The following is a 14,707-nucleotide window of genomic DNA, read 5'->3' as shown; positions in this document are numbered from 1 at the left end:
AATGCGTTAAGGAGGTAGCCAAAACAGGTGAGATTAACACTAGAACACGGCTCTACCGTATGACTGTGCAGGTAAAAACGTTGCAGAGACGGAGTTTCACCTGAACAGTTAAGAAAAAAAAATGTGTACCTGGCTTTTCCAATTTGTTCATTTTTCCGTGTGTGTAAAAGATCAACTTTGTTATTTTCTCTTCCATTTGTGAGTGATACGTTTTGTGCCATTTTTGCCGCTCTCCTAATGCATACCGTGATGAGGTGTGCACACTTTTAAAACGCAACCAATTGGTTTGTTCACCCAGCGTGTACGTTTCATCACATGAGAGTAGGGAGATATGAATGTCACTTAAACCAGGGGGAATCAATAAAATGGGAAATTGCTTACAATTTTGATGATTGAACGGGGGTGAAAGGAAAAAAAAAAAAAAAAAAAGGATACACGCCCCAGGTGACTACCATTTTTCGGCGTTTCGTCCAGATGGGAAAGAGTTGGAAGCTTCATCCGTTGCAGGAGGAAGAGGAACCTTGCCTTATTTTTTCTTTTATTTTATGCCCCCTGTGTGATCTGCTCTTGATTAACTCGATCGAGTCCAGAAAAACACACACGATTTTTCCGGAAGGGACGCGAAGTAAGCAAAAAGGGAAAATCTGCTTGACGTGGAAAAGGCACAACCTCCACACTCTTCCGGTAGATCAGACGGTATACATCCTTTCCGTGAACGTAGGAAAAAAACTGTGGGAAAACGCCCAGACGCCTTCTTTGGGGGGCTGAGAATAGTCACTCTTTGCATTTCGTTTTTGCAGGCACATGTGCATAAGCTCACTCACCTAACAGCGTAAGCGTGCCACGTGGAAAAAAAAAAAAGAAAAAAAAAAAAGGAAAACTAAAGCAAAGGCTAAAGCAAAAGGTGAAAATAAAGCAGAAAGGACTCAAACTGAGGAAAAAATAAATTTTTTTTTTTTTTTTTTTTTTCCAACCTGGGTACATCCTTTTTAAAAAAGGTTAGGAAAATGGAAGGGTCAAATTTTAAAGAGGGAAAGAAATAAATGAACAAAGAGGATAAAAAAAAAAAAAAAAAAAAAAAAAAAAAAAAAAAAAAAATTTATGTATACACAAAAGGATGATGCAAATTTTCAGTTCCATTTGTATTTCCACTTGTATTTCCATTTGCATTTCCATTTGCATTTCCTTTTCCATTTCCATGCTCCTTCTATTTTTATTTTTACATTTCTCATTTTAAAGGGAGAAGTGGAAAGCGCAAGTGGAAGGAAAAGAAAAAAATGGTGAACAACTCTTGTGAGAAGGATGACCACTCATGCGCCAACAGAGCAGATGATGATTCCGGGGAAAAGGATAACAGCGAGGTGAAAGGGGAAGACAAACAAACTCCCCCGGTTAGTTCATCGGAGGAAAAGAAAAAAGGGAACGGTACTGTCCAGGCGGTGAACAATGGAAAGGATGATGCTCATACAGGCGAAACAACTCCCCATGGCAAGTCCACCGGAGTACCCAAGGAGGTGCCAAGTAATGTGACGAGTGCACAAACGGACGAAACGAAGGACCGGAAGGAGAGTGAAGAACCTAAAGGCCAGTTAAGCGGTGCACCAATCGGATCGTCCACCGACATGCCAACAGACGAAGTGTGGGTGAAACGAATTATAAACGTAGAAATCACGAAAGAAATAAAAAGCTTCATTGAGACATTTACAAAAAGCAGGGATCGTATCATAGACTGGTGTTACAAGAACAGGGATCTGTATTCCAGTAAAATAAATGACAAAACGACCAACTTGTTTTTCCAAAAAACGAGAAGCATACACCTCCTCCTCAATCAGGAAAGTATCGACATTGACACGCTCAATATCCTCCTCTACTTTTACAACCTCTATTGTACCCACAATAATATGGAAAAGATCAACGCCCACAGTGTTATGTGCAGTTCCTACATAACGTGTAAGGTTTCGACGAGCATATTGTGGCCATTTATCCTGGCCACCGTTCAACCGATCAACCGATCAACCGATCAACCGATCAACCGATCAACCGTGGTTCTGCTTTGAGTTTCATCCTGACTGTACTTTCCCGTAATTTATTCCCCCCCCCCCTGCAGATAGAGGGATCTATGAAAACATAAACGAAAATAGTAAGTCCTTCAAGAATCTATTGAAGGAAGAGAAGGCCTACAATAGGTTGATAGGGAAAACGAACAACATAAATGACTTTTTCTCCAATTACAAGAAAACCTACCCGTAAGAATGAGTCAGCGTGTTCCAAATGAGTTTTTTTTTTTTTTTTTCTTTTTTTTTTTTTTTTTTTTTTTTTTTTTTTTTTTTTTTTTTTTTTTTTTTTTTTTTTTTTTTTTTTTTTTTTTTTTTTTTTTTTTTTTTTTTTTTTTTTTTTTTTTTTTTTTTTTTTTTTTTTTTTTTTTTTTTTTTTTTTTTTTTCCCTTACCCGATCTGTGTCTGCATGTGTATGAAAATTCACACCTCCCCCCCCCTTTCTTCTCAGGTACGGAATAAATTTAATTTTGGGTTTATTTCTGACCTTTCTGAGTGGGTACTATGGGAGCCTCTTATTGGGGTTCAGCAAGTTTACGACGGTAAGGTGTGCAGCTAGCTGTTTATGGTTGTGGGTTCGTCTGGTTATTCAGGCATGGTTGTGGGTTCGTCTGACTGGACTAACCCCATTGTATACCCCTTCACCTTACCCCTCGTACAGAGACTGATATGCGGAATTGTCTTCTCCTACGTCACCCTCATCCTGGAGGTTATTATTTTTATAATTATTAACGAGAAGGTGGAAAATCTGAAGAGGAATCAGAAAAATGCAGGGCATAACTACGGCTTGTACGAGAAAGTGTATATTAAGAAGGAGTCTGGTGGCAAGAGCCAGGTGGATAACGCAGTGCGAGAAAAAGCAGATTTGGTTCCCAAGGAAGAGTTACAAGATATGAAAGGGGTAGCAGATAAGCACCCCACGCTAAAGCAGCGTCGAAAGGTTTAGCCGGGGTACTTGTTCATGTGGAAACTGTGTGGTTGGTTCTATTTTATTTCTTTCATAATTCCTCTATCCAGGGATGGATTTAAAACGTTTGGCTTGCCATCAGCCATTCGTCCCTACACGTAGGCATGAGCGGATACGTGTGTGTATGTATTTATCTGGGGTAACCATTTTTTTTTTTTATTGTTTTTTCGTCTCCATTTCGATGCCCCCTTCAACGCTCCTTTCAACGCTCCTTTCAACGCTCCTTTCAACACTCCTTTCAACACTCCTTTTTTTTTTTTTTTTTGTTCATTCCAAATGGAAATATTTTTTTTAAGTTAACTATATACCGATTAAAATTTTGCGCATGTGATTTTTTTTTTTTTTTTTTTTTTCTTCTTCTCTTTATAAACATTTTAATGTCCAATTGAATGTATCAAAGGAAGCCATTACACGGAGGAAATTCGAAGTAGTGGTCAGTGACATGGTGATGGTGGAGGAGCAGACGAGCACCTTCCTAAGGAAAATTCTCCCAGGGGGATCCCACACTCTGCATGCACACAGTGTGTAAATTTTAAGCGCGGCATACGTGGTGGAGGGACAAACAATAATGTGAAACGATCGTATGAGGAAGGATCTGTTCGTTCCACTGAAGGGTACTTTTAATTCGTTAAATTACACAATATTGTATTGCATTTTTTTTTTTTTTTTTTTTTTTTGTACATTTTTTTAAGGGTAAAGGCATAGCCCACTGAGGGGGTGCTGAGCAGAGCATAAGTGTCATTTCCCTGCTACTCCTTTTTCGTCCCCCTCCTTTCAGTGAATCCTCCGAGGTGTATGCAGGCTGAGGAGCGTTGGTGTTGAGTATCAGCAGACGAAGTCACCCCACTCTTACTGCGCACAGAGAGATCCTTACCAATACATGTACATAGTTATGAACATGCACAGGGATATTAAAAACGACATTATTAAAAGCCTTCCCTTTACATTCAGCAAGGTGGGGTTATCCACCTACGATGGAAGGGAACAGAAAGAGAAAATAAAACAGATCAACAGTAATGATGCGCTCTCGCATATTCTGGATCATACTGAAAATGGCAACACTGATAAGAGTAGCCACACAGACAGGAATAATTCCCCTGAGGGGATCGACAACTTCAACTGCTGCAAATCCTTAGTGGGAGAAAGGGGGAAAGGCAACGGAAGGGAAAGGAAAGAAGCTTCAAATGACAGTCACTTTAACGGTCAGGTAAATAGTAAACATGTATTGGTACGAAATACGCAAAAAAAAAACTCCGCGAAAAAATGGCCCGCTAAACCTCGCAAGCAGTATGACCTGTCCACGCACACACGCGGGAGAGACACGATCAGAAATTTTGAGAAGTTACTTTCGATGAGCGGAATGGAGAAGGACAGGAAGGGAATAGTGGGCCGAGGAGATAATGACGAGGAATTGAATTATTACCCAGACGGATTTGACGAAAGGGCATATGTGACTGTAGAGAAAAGCAAGGTGAACAATTGGCGCATGAGAAATTATCTTAACGTGGACAAGTTAAGCTTGTCCGTTTCGACGAGTAGCATGGGGGAGAAGGTTGCGGAGGATCAACATGGTTTGTCTAGCGGAGGAGATGATTTTTCTAGCGATGCCGAGAGTCCCGCAAGACGAGTAAGTGGTCAAGGGAATAATATCTTTGGTGAGTCCCTTTTTTCCTCCTTCAATTTGAACTTCGATCCATTGGAGGGGGTAAGTGATAATTTAGGGGTACATCTCGCGGAAGGGTTCCCCACCGATGTTGATTTCAATGCAGGGGTTAAGGGCGGTCCAAGTCGGACTGACTCTGACCACACGGTAACCAACCTCTCCCTTGAGGTGGACAACACAATGCATTCATTAGACGAAGACAAGGAGCTGCATCTATTCGATTCACTAAAAAACTTGTACAAAAATCACAACAAAAAAATTAAGCTCATTAATTATAATAAAATTTTAAATACCAGTCTGTGCAAACGCATGCAGGATGTTGCGGAAAGCCAACATGGCAAGGTACTTGAAGTTAACAGTAGATGTAGTGGTAGGAATGGGAGGAAGGACAGAAGTAGTGGAGAGGACCGCGGGCTGGGCGAAAAGATAACTGAGCATGATGTTAAGACAATTATTATGAATATAAAAAAAAGGCTTGGGTTTTACTCGGGGGAGGAGCGAGAGGAGGGTCAGGTCGGGACGCAGGTCGGGACGCAGGTGAAGACGCAGGTCGGGACGCGACGTGATAAGCGGTGTCATATAGAGCTCTCGAACAGAGGGAACTTTTGTGAGAGCCTAAATTACTCAAGGGACGAGGTATTGTCCGATAGTGTGGAAAACGAACTGCGTAATGGGGAAGAACCCAATAGATTTGCAAAAGTAGATGCAGCTAGGCAAATTGCGGAGAAACGGATTCACAAAGGAGAGAGCCCAAATCTCCTTAATTATAAGAGCTTCGTTTCAGATGATTTTAATTTTCCAAACGATAGGGATGATGCCCTCCTCGGCTTGTCCACATCTCATAATAGCCAAAGGGAAACTCTCCCGTCCTCCAGCAAAGGGTGTCCGAGTACAGACAATGAAGATGTGTTCGCGTTGTCTATGTCGTCGGCGCAGTTTAAGCGAAGCTTTCTACGCGCCACAGGACGGGGCTCCAGCGGGGTGGATGGTAATGAAGGGAAGGATGGAGGAACCGGCCCGCATGAGAAAGACCAGGCGTACCAATCGGATGACCAATCGGATGATCAAAGTAATGACAAATGTGGTGATCGACGTGAAGACCAACCGGATGAGCAACCGAATGACCAACAGGATGATGGCGCACATACCGACTGCGACAGCAACCCCAGCATGGACCTCTCCCATTTGGACACGCAAGCGAACAAACGAAAAGAAACAAATCGCCAAGAGGTATTAAAAAGGGAAGAGTTTCCAACAGAGGCTGAAGCAAATTGTTGTAGAAGCGTTTCCCCTTCAGGGGAGAGTTCCCTAGAGGAACGTATTCTAGATGGAGAGGGGGGCTGCCATTCAAAAAACATTTTTTATATTAATGAAGACATTAAAAAAGAGAAAATTAAAAAATTAACTTCAGGTAGAGAGAAGTATGATGAAGACATGGACACATGTACTGATGAGTCGCCCAAGGATTTTTCAACCGAGGGGAAGGAACAGTTTACATGCAATGGAAATAACTCCAAAAGGGAAGGGGTAGATATTTTATCACAAGAGATGAACAACTATATGTTCGATATTTTCGAGAACCAAGTTAAGCATCTCAATGAATTAGTGGCAAACACTTTATCCTGATTTTTTTTTTTTTTTTTTTTTTTTTTTTTTTTTTTTTTTTTTTTTTTCATTCCCTTATGTGATCTAGCCACTTTTGTATCGTCCGCGTGTGTCTACTTTCTTGTGAATGTAGATGAGTTGTGGGGATTTCGGGGGATTGATCTGTCCATTATGTTACTCCGTGGTGAGATATCCTAAGTCATGATAAGTTATGCTGTGCTTCTTCTTTTTTTTTTTTCCTCGCACTGGCATTGAGAGGCTAAATCACTCCGTTAACTTATTCGTTAACCAAGTGATGTGCTAATTCGTCGTCAATCTGTCAGTTTCCTAATTGAACTCCTTTTCGGAGGAGAGATACTCCCCAAAAGATGGTATATTTTCCCCTGCGTAGTTACTCTCACCCGATGTAAATGCAGCCAGGAGTTATCTCTGTGTACATGTCGACCAGGTGGCTGATGTCAGATCTGAGAAGAAGATGGGTGGGGGTGGGGGGGGTAGGTCGATGAATTGGCTACATATAGGGAGACGAACAAAATAAGGTCATGCACAAATGCTACTCTTACGTGATCTCCGTGTTCTTCTCGTAAGTCAGCCAGTTGGTCAGGACGTGTTCTATTCCGTAGTTGCGGAGCTTCTGCCTGCAAGGGGAGAAAGAGGAAAAGAAAATTGAGGAAAGTTGCTGGCGGTGCGTGAAAATGCCGGTGCGGGAAATGTCAGTGCGGAAAATGTCGGTGCAGACGGTTTGGAAGATATTGCCTGTCGATTGAGCTGCACACGTACCTGGCCTGATCGCGCGTGAATAAATTGCGCAGAAGAATCATCACTCTGTTTTTTATATCCGTGGAGGTGGTGAGGGTTGTTGACATATTCAGAATAAGATGATGTACTGGATCTTTGTTTGTCTCTTTTTGGCTAGTTTGGACGGAGGATAGTTTTGAAAAATTATCTTCGCTACCCTTTTGACGTGTGTACACAAGGGAAAGGACACGAGGTATTAGAGTGCAATCTTCATGAAATACGTACGGATGAAGAAGTTCACTGACGCAGAGATTTATTACGCACTGTAGCACAGCTGCACATCTTTCCTCTTGAAACATCTGATTGCTCAACATATTCAAGAGAAAAACGCTTTTGAAGAAATGGACACACTCCTTTACGGAAGATACGTTAATTAATGCATGAGAAATAAAAAAGTACTTGTCCGTTATCTGTTTGTTAATGGAGGATGGAACGATAGGCTTGGAGAAAAGGTGCAATAATTTGTTCAGGTAGTAACTCACAGCTAACTCTTCCTTCATCTCCTCCTGTTCCTGCTCTTTTACCTTCTCCCCCGGAAGGTCCAGAATTTTATATATTCCTTCCTTTTCCCTGGAGAGGTTTGCCACCAGCATGATGTACAGCTCCGTGTGGCTCTTCGCCTCGGTCTCCTCTTCGTCCCTCAGTATGTCGAACACAATTTCGATGATGTTCCTTTTTATTAGTTCTGCGGGAAAGAGCGGCGCAGTGTCGGAGCGGTGAATTGGTGAAGTGGTGAAGTGGTGAAGTGGTGATGTGGTGATGTGGTGATGGGTGAAGCGGTCAAGAGGGGCCAACTGCCGACCTTCCACCCGCACGAGCGATGCAGTTACCTTTGGGGATGTGTGCGGATAAGTTCACCAAACACTGGAGAGCAACCACCTCGTAATTGGAGTTCAATCCAGAAATCAAAACCTTCAAACATTTTTTCTCATTCTTCTGTATGTATGCCACCATAGACTCATTGTCAATCAGACCTAACAGAATTTTAAAGGCCTCCCTTTTAACAACATCCTTGTCCTCACAAATGAGAGAAAATAATTCATCATATAGGGTGTCGTTCTGGTTGACACTTTCATTCTTCCCCTCGTTCACCTCCTCCTCCATCTTCTTCTCTTTTTTTTTTTTTTTTTTTTTTTTCACTTTAGAGTGGACGTGTTCTAACGCGACGTAGCCACGTTTACTTTCAGCGGCTTTTCGTTGCCCTCACAAAGTTTATACGCGCTATGGGATAGGGTAGCGACAAGAAAACCAGAAAAAAAAAAAAAAAAAAAAAAAAAAAAAAAAAACGAAACGTAACGTAACGTAACGTAAGTGACCCCTTTGAAAAAATCTTCTGACTTGGTCAGGCAAAAATGATTCCGACGCGGGGGAAAAAAAAAAAAAAAAAAAAAAAAAAAAAAGAACAAAAAAAAGGGAAAAGCAAAAACGGAAAAGAAATAACACCGAAAGAGGGGTCAAACCCAAAACGCAAAATAACGGTCGGCGCTTCACATAAAGCGGGGATGGGGAAATGCGGTGTTTGGATAGTTTTCCACTTCGCTGAGGGGAATTCTCTCTTTGTATGGCACAAAGGGAAAGCGCCCTCTGTCCTTTCGCTCGAGACTTGAGTTAACTATTACAACTGACAAGCGAAGTGATGGGAAAATCCTTTTTGGAGGAAAAGGTTGCCAGTTTTGTCAGATTTGCCCAACGGAGCAGCTTTATTAAATGAAAAAAGAAAAATATTGCAATAACAGTTCCTATAATTACACGAACGGAATAGCAAAAAAAAAAAAAAAAAAAAAATAGGACAAAACTTTCCAAGAGGCAAAAGCACATGATATAACTTCCCAAAGGGGGGCTGGTGTTGTCTGCATCACCATTTGCCTTCTCTTCTCATCACTCCTCCCCGAGGGGATATACATTCGACATATAAGAAATCACGTATGCGTAGATGGTGTCACACGGAGGGTTTTTTACCCTGTAAATTATGCGAACATGTGGATAAATAAATCCTTTTTTATGTGTTGCCTGACTGATGGAGATACCACTCATCCCCCACCGGTAGAGGGAACCCTCGAAAGAGAGACCACTTGGGCGATTTTGTAGGTAAAAGACGGTATCGTGCCCTTCCTAACCTGCAACACAAAAGCCACAGAACCTTATAGCGACAGATAAATTTTCGATTAAATTGTTTCCACGATTGAGTTACTCTTCTGGAAAAAACATCCACAACAGGGGAAGCGAAAAAAAAAAAAAAAAAAAAAAAAAAAAAGAGAGAGAAAAGAAGGGGATATACAAGGAAAACTATTCACATGAATAAGAAAAGTAGTTAATACGTGGGTTGGACGCGGAAGAAAGGAGTAACGCGCGAAAGGCAAGTAAGAGCAATCACAGGAGCTTGAAAAAAAAAAAAAAAAAAATTCCATGAATATTTTGTGTGGGGAAATGTATTATTAATTTAACGCGTCACGCTTGTGCACCACTTTGTTCTTCTCCAAATGGTCCAGTCATGCCCCACCTGTGATGATATTCTGCATATGTCCCTGTGTCTGTTTGCTCTATCCTTCAGTGACCTCCTCTGATTGCCACATTACCAACGCTCTTCCAACTTTCCTCCAACGCTCTTCCAACTTTCCTCCAACGCTCCTCCAACATTCCGCGTTATTTCCTGTGCGCTCAAGTGGATACTTTTCCCGTCGCTGCGCCTGCTCCACCTACCTCTAATACTCCTCATAGAAGGGCAACGGCTCGACGGTGATAATTTTGGTGGGGGGCACTTTGATCATGGCCGCGGGTTTAGGTCCCTCTGGTTGCCTCTTAATTGAAATAAATTCTTTTTTCAGTTTGGCTTCCTTAATGAGTTCAGCATTTTTTTCTTTTCTCAATTTGAAATCTTCATTACATCTTGATTTACGAACATGTTCAATTCGAACACAAACCTTCTTCTGTATAATTCGGTGCTTAACTCTCTTGTTCACCAAGACTCCGACACCTCTTTTGGTAATGTGAAATACTTTTCCTGTTCGTCCATGGTAGAAGTTGAATGGCATACCTTTCTGTTGAGTCGAGTCACATACAATATCTACATAATCTCCGTAGTTGATATTCTCCAAAAATTTGTTCGCTGTGCATTCTCCATGTTTTCTGAATTTTTTTGAAAACTTATACCTCGTGCCAGATCTCTTTCCTTTCGATTTGCCTCCCATTTTTTATGTTTTGAAATATAAGTTCTGCAAGGTGATGTTAGTTACCTGTCATGAAAACGGGCAGAAATATATATACATATATATATATTAACTTATATAATACCAGAGCAAGCGCGTTGGGGGGGAGGAGGATTGTTGTTCCCTCTATTCAAATATGCAGTCACGCAAGAAAACAGTTGATCGGGTAAACAGTCGCGCGGGTAAACGATCACACGGCTGTACCGTAGTTGTACCTACCTTTTTGTACGTAAGTCCTTCTCCCGATACAATCGTGTGGGCCTCTCTGCCGGATGCAAGGATTCTCTTTCAAATGGCGCAGGGAACCTTTTTATTTTATTTTATTTTCCTCTTCCTGTGGGGATTTCCCTCTTTCGTTGGAACACATGAATTGGAAAAAAAAGAAAAAAAAGAAAAAAAAAAAAAAAAAAAAAAAAAATAGTAAAATGGTAAAATAGTCAACGGTATTCCCTCTTATATGCGTGGCAAAAAAAAAAAAAAAAAAAAAAAAAAAAAAAAGAACAGTTGCGCGAAACATGCGGTGCGAAAAACTCGTGGGCGCAGAAGAGTTTCCACCCCTAGTCGTCGCTTACATTTTTACATGAGCATATGAAAAGTAATTAGGAGAGCACAATATACCCGCTGGGAGCCGAAATACCCAAGCCACGGCGAATAGCAAAGAAGCACAGAAGAAAAAAAAAAAAAAAATGCCACTTCCGCTCGAAAGAAAAGAAACTACGCATTACGGTAAGACCCAGGGAGGTCACGGGACTAGGCCGATACTTTTTTTTTTTTTTTTTTTTTTTTTTTTTTTTTCCTCCCCGGGTTTGACCCTACCACCAGTAAGCGGCCACAGGCGCCAAGTGGAAAAAGGGGTCCCACGCAAATATCACGAGGTGCACTCAACGGGGCAAAGGGGCCTACCCACATTTTTAAGCATCACATGGGTGAGGAAAAAAATAAAATAAAATAAAATAAAAAGAATCCAGATTTTCCAAAACATACCAGATGGTTGAGAAGGCCCATTCTAAACTTCAACCTTTTCATTTTTTTTTTTTTTTTCCTACCCGCCTGCTAGTTTTTAACACTTTTAGTAGCGCAATTCTCCAGGGGGTAGGGAAGAAGAAAAAAAAAAAAAAAAAAAAAAACATCTCTCTATGGAGTAGTTTACTATGTTTGTACAAATGGGACAATCACACTCATACATTTTCTCACAGATTGGGAGGAGGATTGCAAGCCGAGCGCCTTCCTTTTGGGGGTCATCCCTTTTTTTGTAGGATGCCAAAAAAAAGGATGGTGTTCCTTCATTAGATCATCGAGCGAGGACATGTCCAACCGCTTCGCTCATATGTACGGTAGTAACCCGTCCATTCCCTCACCACTTGGTCTGTTCGCCAAAAGAATAAAAAAGGATTACTCCTTCCTGTTCTTTTTTCCAACTTTGGGGAAAGATAACACATAGTTAAATCTGCCTCCCGAGCTCAATGCCCATTTGTGAAGTTTCATCAAGCTTGGCGGTACGCAAAGGGGGACCACCCCAAAAAAAAAAAAAAAAAAAAAAAAATTAACTTCTAATCTGTGTATGCACAGAGATAGCTTTTTTTTTTTTTTTTTTTTTTTTTTTTTTTTTTTTTGCAACTCCCTGGAGAATTGCACCATGAGGTATCAGTATCTCAATTGGCTTAATTAAAAAGTTAAAAATACGCGCTTATATATATGCTCGCGGGGTGTTGTCCGTTTTGAGGTAAGCTTTACTAATAGGTCTGTGTTGTGCACACGGAAGGGAACACAATAGGGGTATATATATATATACAGCTGCGCCAACGGAAAACGTAGGCATGGTGTGTAAAAAAAAAAAAAAAAAAAAAAAAAAAGGAAAAAATGGATGAGGCAGGAGATCACGATTGGCAGATCTGCAACTGAAATGCCTTGCTATTACTTCTCCTCCTCTTTGGATACTTCCTCAAAATTTTCTACGAGGTCTGGGACATCAGCGGATTCCTCCACAGCATCCTCCTTTTTCGCATTTCCGTTGTTTTCCTTGTTGAGTAGGTTTTTTATGTTGGGGTCATTTTTAATTTTTTCCAGAAGATTCATATCTACATTTTTGTTTCCTTTGAGTCCCTCGAATATTTTGTTTATATCAATTTTTTGTTCTGTGAATTTTCCCGTGACGACATAGGTGTTGGACTGCAAGGACGCAGAGAGCTTTGGCTTCTTAAACTCCATGTATGTATCTCCTGCTTTGTAAATACAAATCTCGTCAACATCCCCGAAGTAGGAGGCACCGATTTTTTTTAAAATTAAATTTATTTTCTTCTCATTGGACATGGAATTTTTATGGACCTTTTTTATTTTTCTCCTTGCACTTCCTTTGCCACCGATTTGTCTCAGGTTTCCTCCCATCTTCTCCTTCAGCTTTGCCCTGGCGGCTAAAATTTCCGGCGATATTTTGTCCATCTTGGCGGGGGAAATGGAAAAAAAAAAAAAGAAAGAAAGAAAAAAAAAAAAACGAGAAAAGGGGAAAAAGAAGCGGTGGAACAATCCGTGTAGTGGTGACTATGCTGTGTGGATGACCTGCTTGGCACAGATGCAAAGAAGCAGAGAAGTATCAAGTGGTTCGCAATGCGGGGTGGGGCAAACCGAACGTCGAACGAGATAAATACGTTATGAAAACATGCGCATATACGAACGTACAATTGTATGCGAACGCGCAAAAATAATTTTTTCAATTTAAAGAAAAAGAAGAAAAAGAAAAAAAAAAAAAAAAAAAAAAAACAAACAAACAAAAACGCTGTCGCAAAATGGGACGTGATGTGATGCTTTTTCTTCCCGAGGGAGTTTTACGCTGAAACATAACAAATTGGTAAATTGCGATAGGTTTAAAAAAAAAAAAAAAAAAAAAAAATGAAACAGAGAGAGAGTAGTATATATTATGCGTACCGACGAGCGGATAAAAATGGCACCCGGGTGGATTCATCATTTGCATGGGCGGCAAGGGCATGAAAAAATGACAGCACAAAAGTATAAATTGGGTCGGGGTATATACAAGTATAGTGCAAAGTAATGCATATGGGGGGTACATGGGGATGTATGCACTTGTATATGTGAATCACTGCGCGGCGATGCTGTGTGGGAAGGCGACCGCTTTTCCTCTAAACAAAAAAGGCGGAAGGAACAAAAGGGGGGGGGAGAGTGGGGTTTACTTCCCCGCAGAAATAAAAAAAAAAAAAAAAAAAAAAAAACGGGCACAGTGCTGTGCATATAAAAATTAGTACATATGCATATGACAGTTTGATAATACCAACGCCGGAGGGGAAAGGAAATACGGGGCATATTTACCAGGGAAAGCAGGGCAAGGAAAAAAAAAAAAAAAAAATTCTCCTATAACACGATGAAACGACTGTTTGCACCCAGTCAGTCGTTGCTAACAGCGGTGAATACCTCCTAAACATTTGTTTGTGGCGCGCCATAAACAGGTGCAAAGGAGCCAAAAAAAAAAAAATAAAATAAAGCATAGAAAAACTGAGCATATGGGGAGAAGGTGGCACAATATGAGGGGGTACGTTATACATTTCTTTGAAATTACACAAAAACATGATGAGCGTTGCCACGCAACATGGCCTAGTTGTCGCTTCTCCATATATTTGTATCAAAAATGGTTCCGTTCATCCAGAAGCTATTCCATTCCGTATGCGCACTTTTGGATTGTGCCCTTTTTTTTTTTTTTTTTTTTTTTTCACCCATCTTTACCATTTCTTTTCTTTTCCCTTTTTTTTTTTTTTTTTTTTTTTCTCTTCTCTCCTTGGTGTAGCACTTCTACTTACAGAGGCTGCGCATGAGAGAGGTTCCCTTGGCCATACGTCTTACGTTGGAAAGATGTTTCTCACCTGTTGTTACATCTCACTTGTTATTTTAACGCATCAGATAAAAGCACCAGCATGTGCATCCTTTAAAATTGTAACTACATTGGCGGAAAAACTAAACTAGGGATACGCTGCCAAATAGGTAATTACTCATCTGGAGGAAGGATGTAGAGCACGAAGGGGGGAACCACCACCTGTTGTGGCACAATATGGTAGATGAACATTACGGATATGATCTAACGGTGTGTTCTTTCGCCTACACATGCGAACACATGTAAACACATATGTGGAGAGAGGGTATTCTTCACCATGGCACCGTCAGAGGAGCGGCAAAACAATGAGGGAATTTACGGAGAATTGCCTCCACTGTGAACGGCTATAAGAATTAAGAGGGACAACTATTATTCAAACGAGACATGGGGACATAAGCTCTTTTTAAAATGAAAAAAAAAAAAAAAAAAAGGGGAGGGGCGTTTTCTCCATGAAGCAGTTAAGTCGTTCATCGAATTGGGCATACGCGTTGATGGGATCCAATAGGGACGGAGTGTGTATGTGTGTGCGTTTTGTAT

The 14,707-nt window shown here is 40.8% G+C and overlaps 5 protein-coding genes across 5 annotated transcripts; 2 read left to right on the top strand and 3 right to left on the bottom strand.

Moving 5' to 3' along the window:
• Positions 1 to 1,277: 1,277 nt before the first annotated feature.
• On the top strand, positions 1,278 to 3,000 carry PKNH_1333000 (conserved Plasmodium protein, unknown function; the record flags this gene model as incomplete). The annotated part of the gene is made up of 4 exons (XM_039113542.1): positions 1,278 to 1,950; positions 2,108 to 2,246; positions 2,506 to 2,596; positions 2,716 to 3,000. 4 exons carry the CDS (start codon positions 1,278 to 1,280, stop codon positions 2,998 to 3,000), a joined length of 1,188 nt encoding a protein of 395 aa, XP_038969920.1.
• Positions 3,001 to 3,901: 901 nt separating this feature from the next.
• On the top strand, positions 3,902 to 6,310 carry PKNH_1332900 (conserved Plasmodium protein, unknown function; the record flags this gene model as incomplete). Its single annotated transcript, XM_002260729.1, has 1 exon — positions 3,902 to 6,310. The coding sequence occupies one exon, from the start codon at positions 3,902 to 3,904 to the stop codon at positions 6,308 to 6,310; it is 2,409 nt and encodes an 802-aa protein (XP_002260765.1).
• Positions 6,311 to 6,686: 376 nt separating this feature from the next.
• Positions 6,687 to 8,041, bottom strand: PKNH_1332800 (conserved Plasmodium protein, unknown function; the record flags this gene model as incomplete). The annotated part of the gene is made up of 4 exons (XM_002260728.2): positions 6,687 to 6,753; positions 6,853 to 6,927; positions 7,070 to 7,772; positions 7,918 to 8,041. 4 exons carry the CDS (start codon positions 8,039 to 8,041, stop codon positions 6,687 to 6,689), a joined length of 969 nt encoding a protein of 322 aa, XP_002260764.2.
• A 1,748-nt stretch (positions 8,042 to 9,789) lies between these two features.
• On the bottom strand, positions 9,790 to 10,275 carry PKNH_1332700 (60S ribosomal protein L21, putative; the record flags this gene model as incomplete). Its single annotated transcript, XM_002260727.1, has 1 exon — positions 9,790 to 10,275. The coding sequence occupies one exon, from the start codon at positions 10,273 to 10,275 to the stop codon at positions 9,790 to 9,792; it is 486 nt and encodes a 161-aa protein (XP_002260763.1).
• A 1,932-nt stretch (positions 10,276 to 12,207) lies between these two features.
• PKNH_1332600 (transcription factor BTF3, putative) lies at positions 12,208 to 12,732 on the bottom strand (the record flags this gene model as incomplete). The annotated part of the gene is made up of 1 exon (XM_002260726.1): positions 12,208 to 12,732. One exon carries the CDS (start codon positions 12,730 to 12,732, stop codon positions 12,208 to 12,210), a length of 525 nt encoding a protein of 174 aa, XP_002260762.1.
• Positions 12,733 to 14,707: the final 1,975 nt, after the last annotated feature.

Source organism: Plasmodium knowlesi (assembly GCF_000006355.2).
Source record: "Plasmodium knowlesi strain H genome assembly, chromosome: 13".
Lineage (NCBI taxonomy): Eukaryota > Apicomplexa > Aconoidasida > Haemosporida > Plasmodiidae > Plasmodium > Plasmodium knowlesi.
The sequence above is the reverse complement of the archived record's forward strand: the minus strand, read 5'-3'. Positions and strand labels throughout refer to the sequence as shown.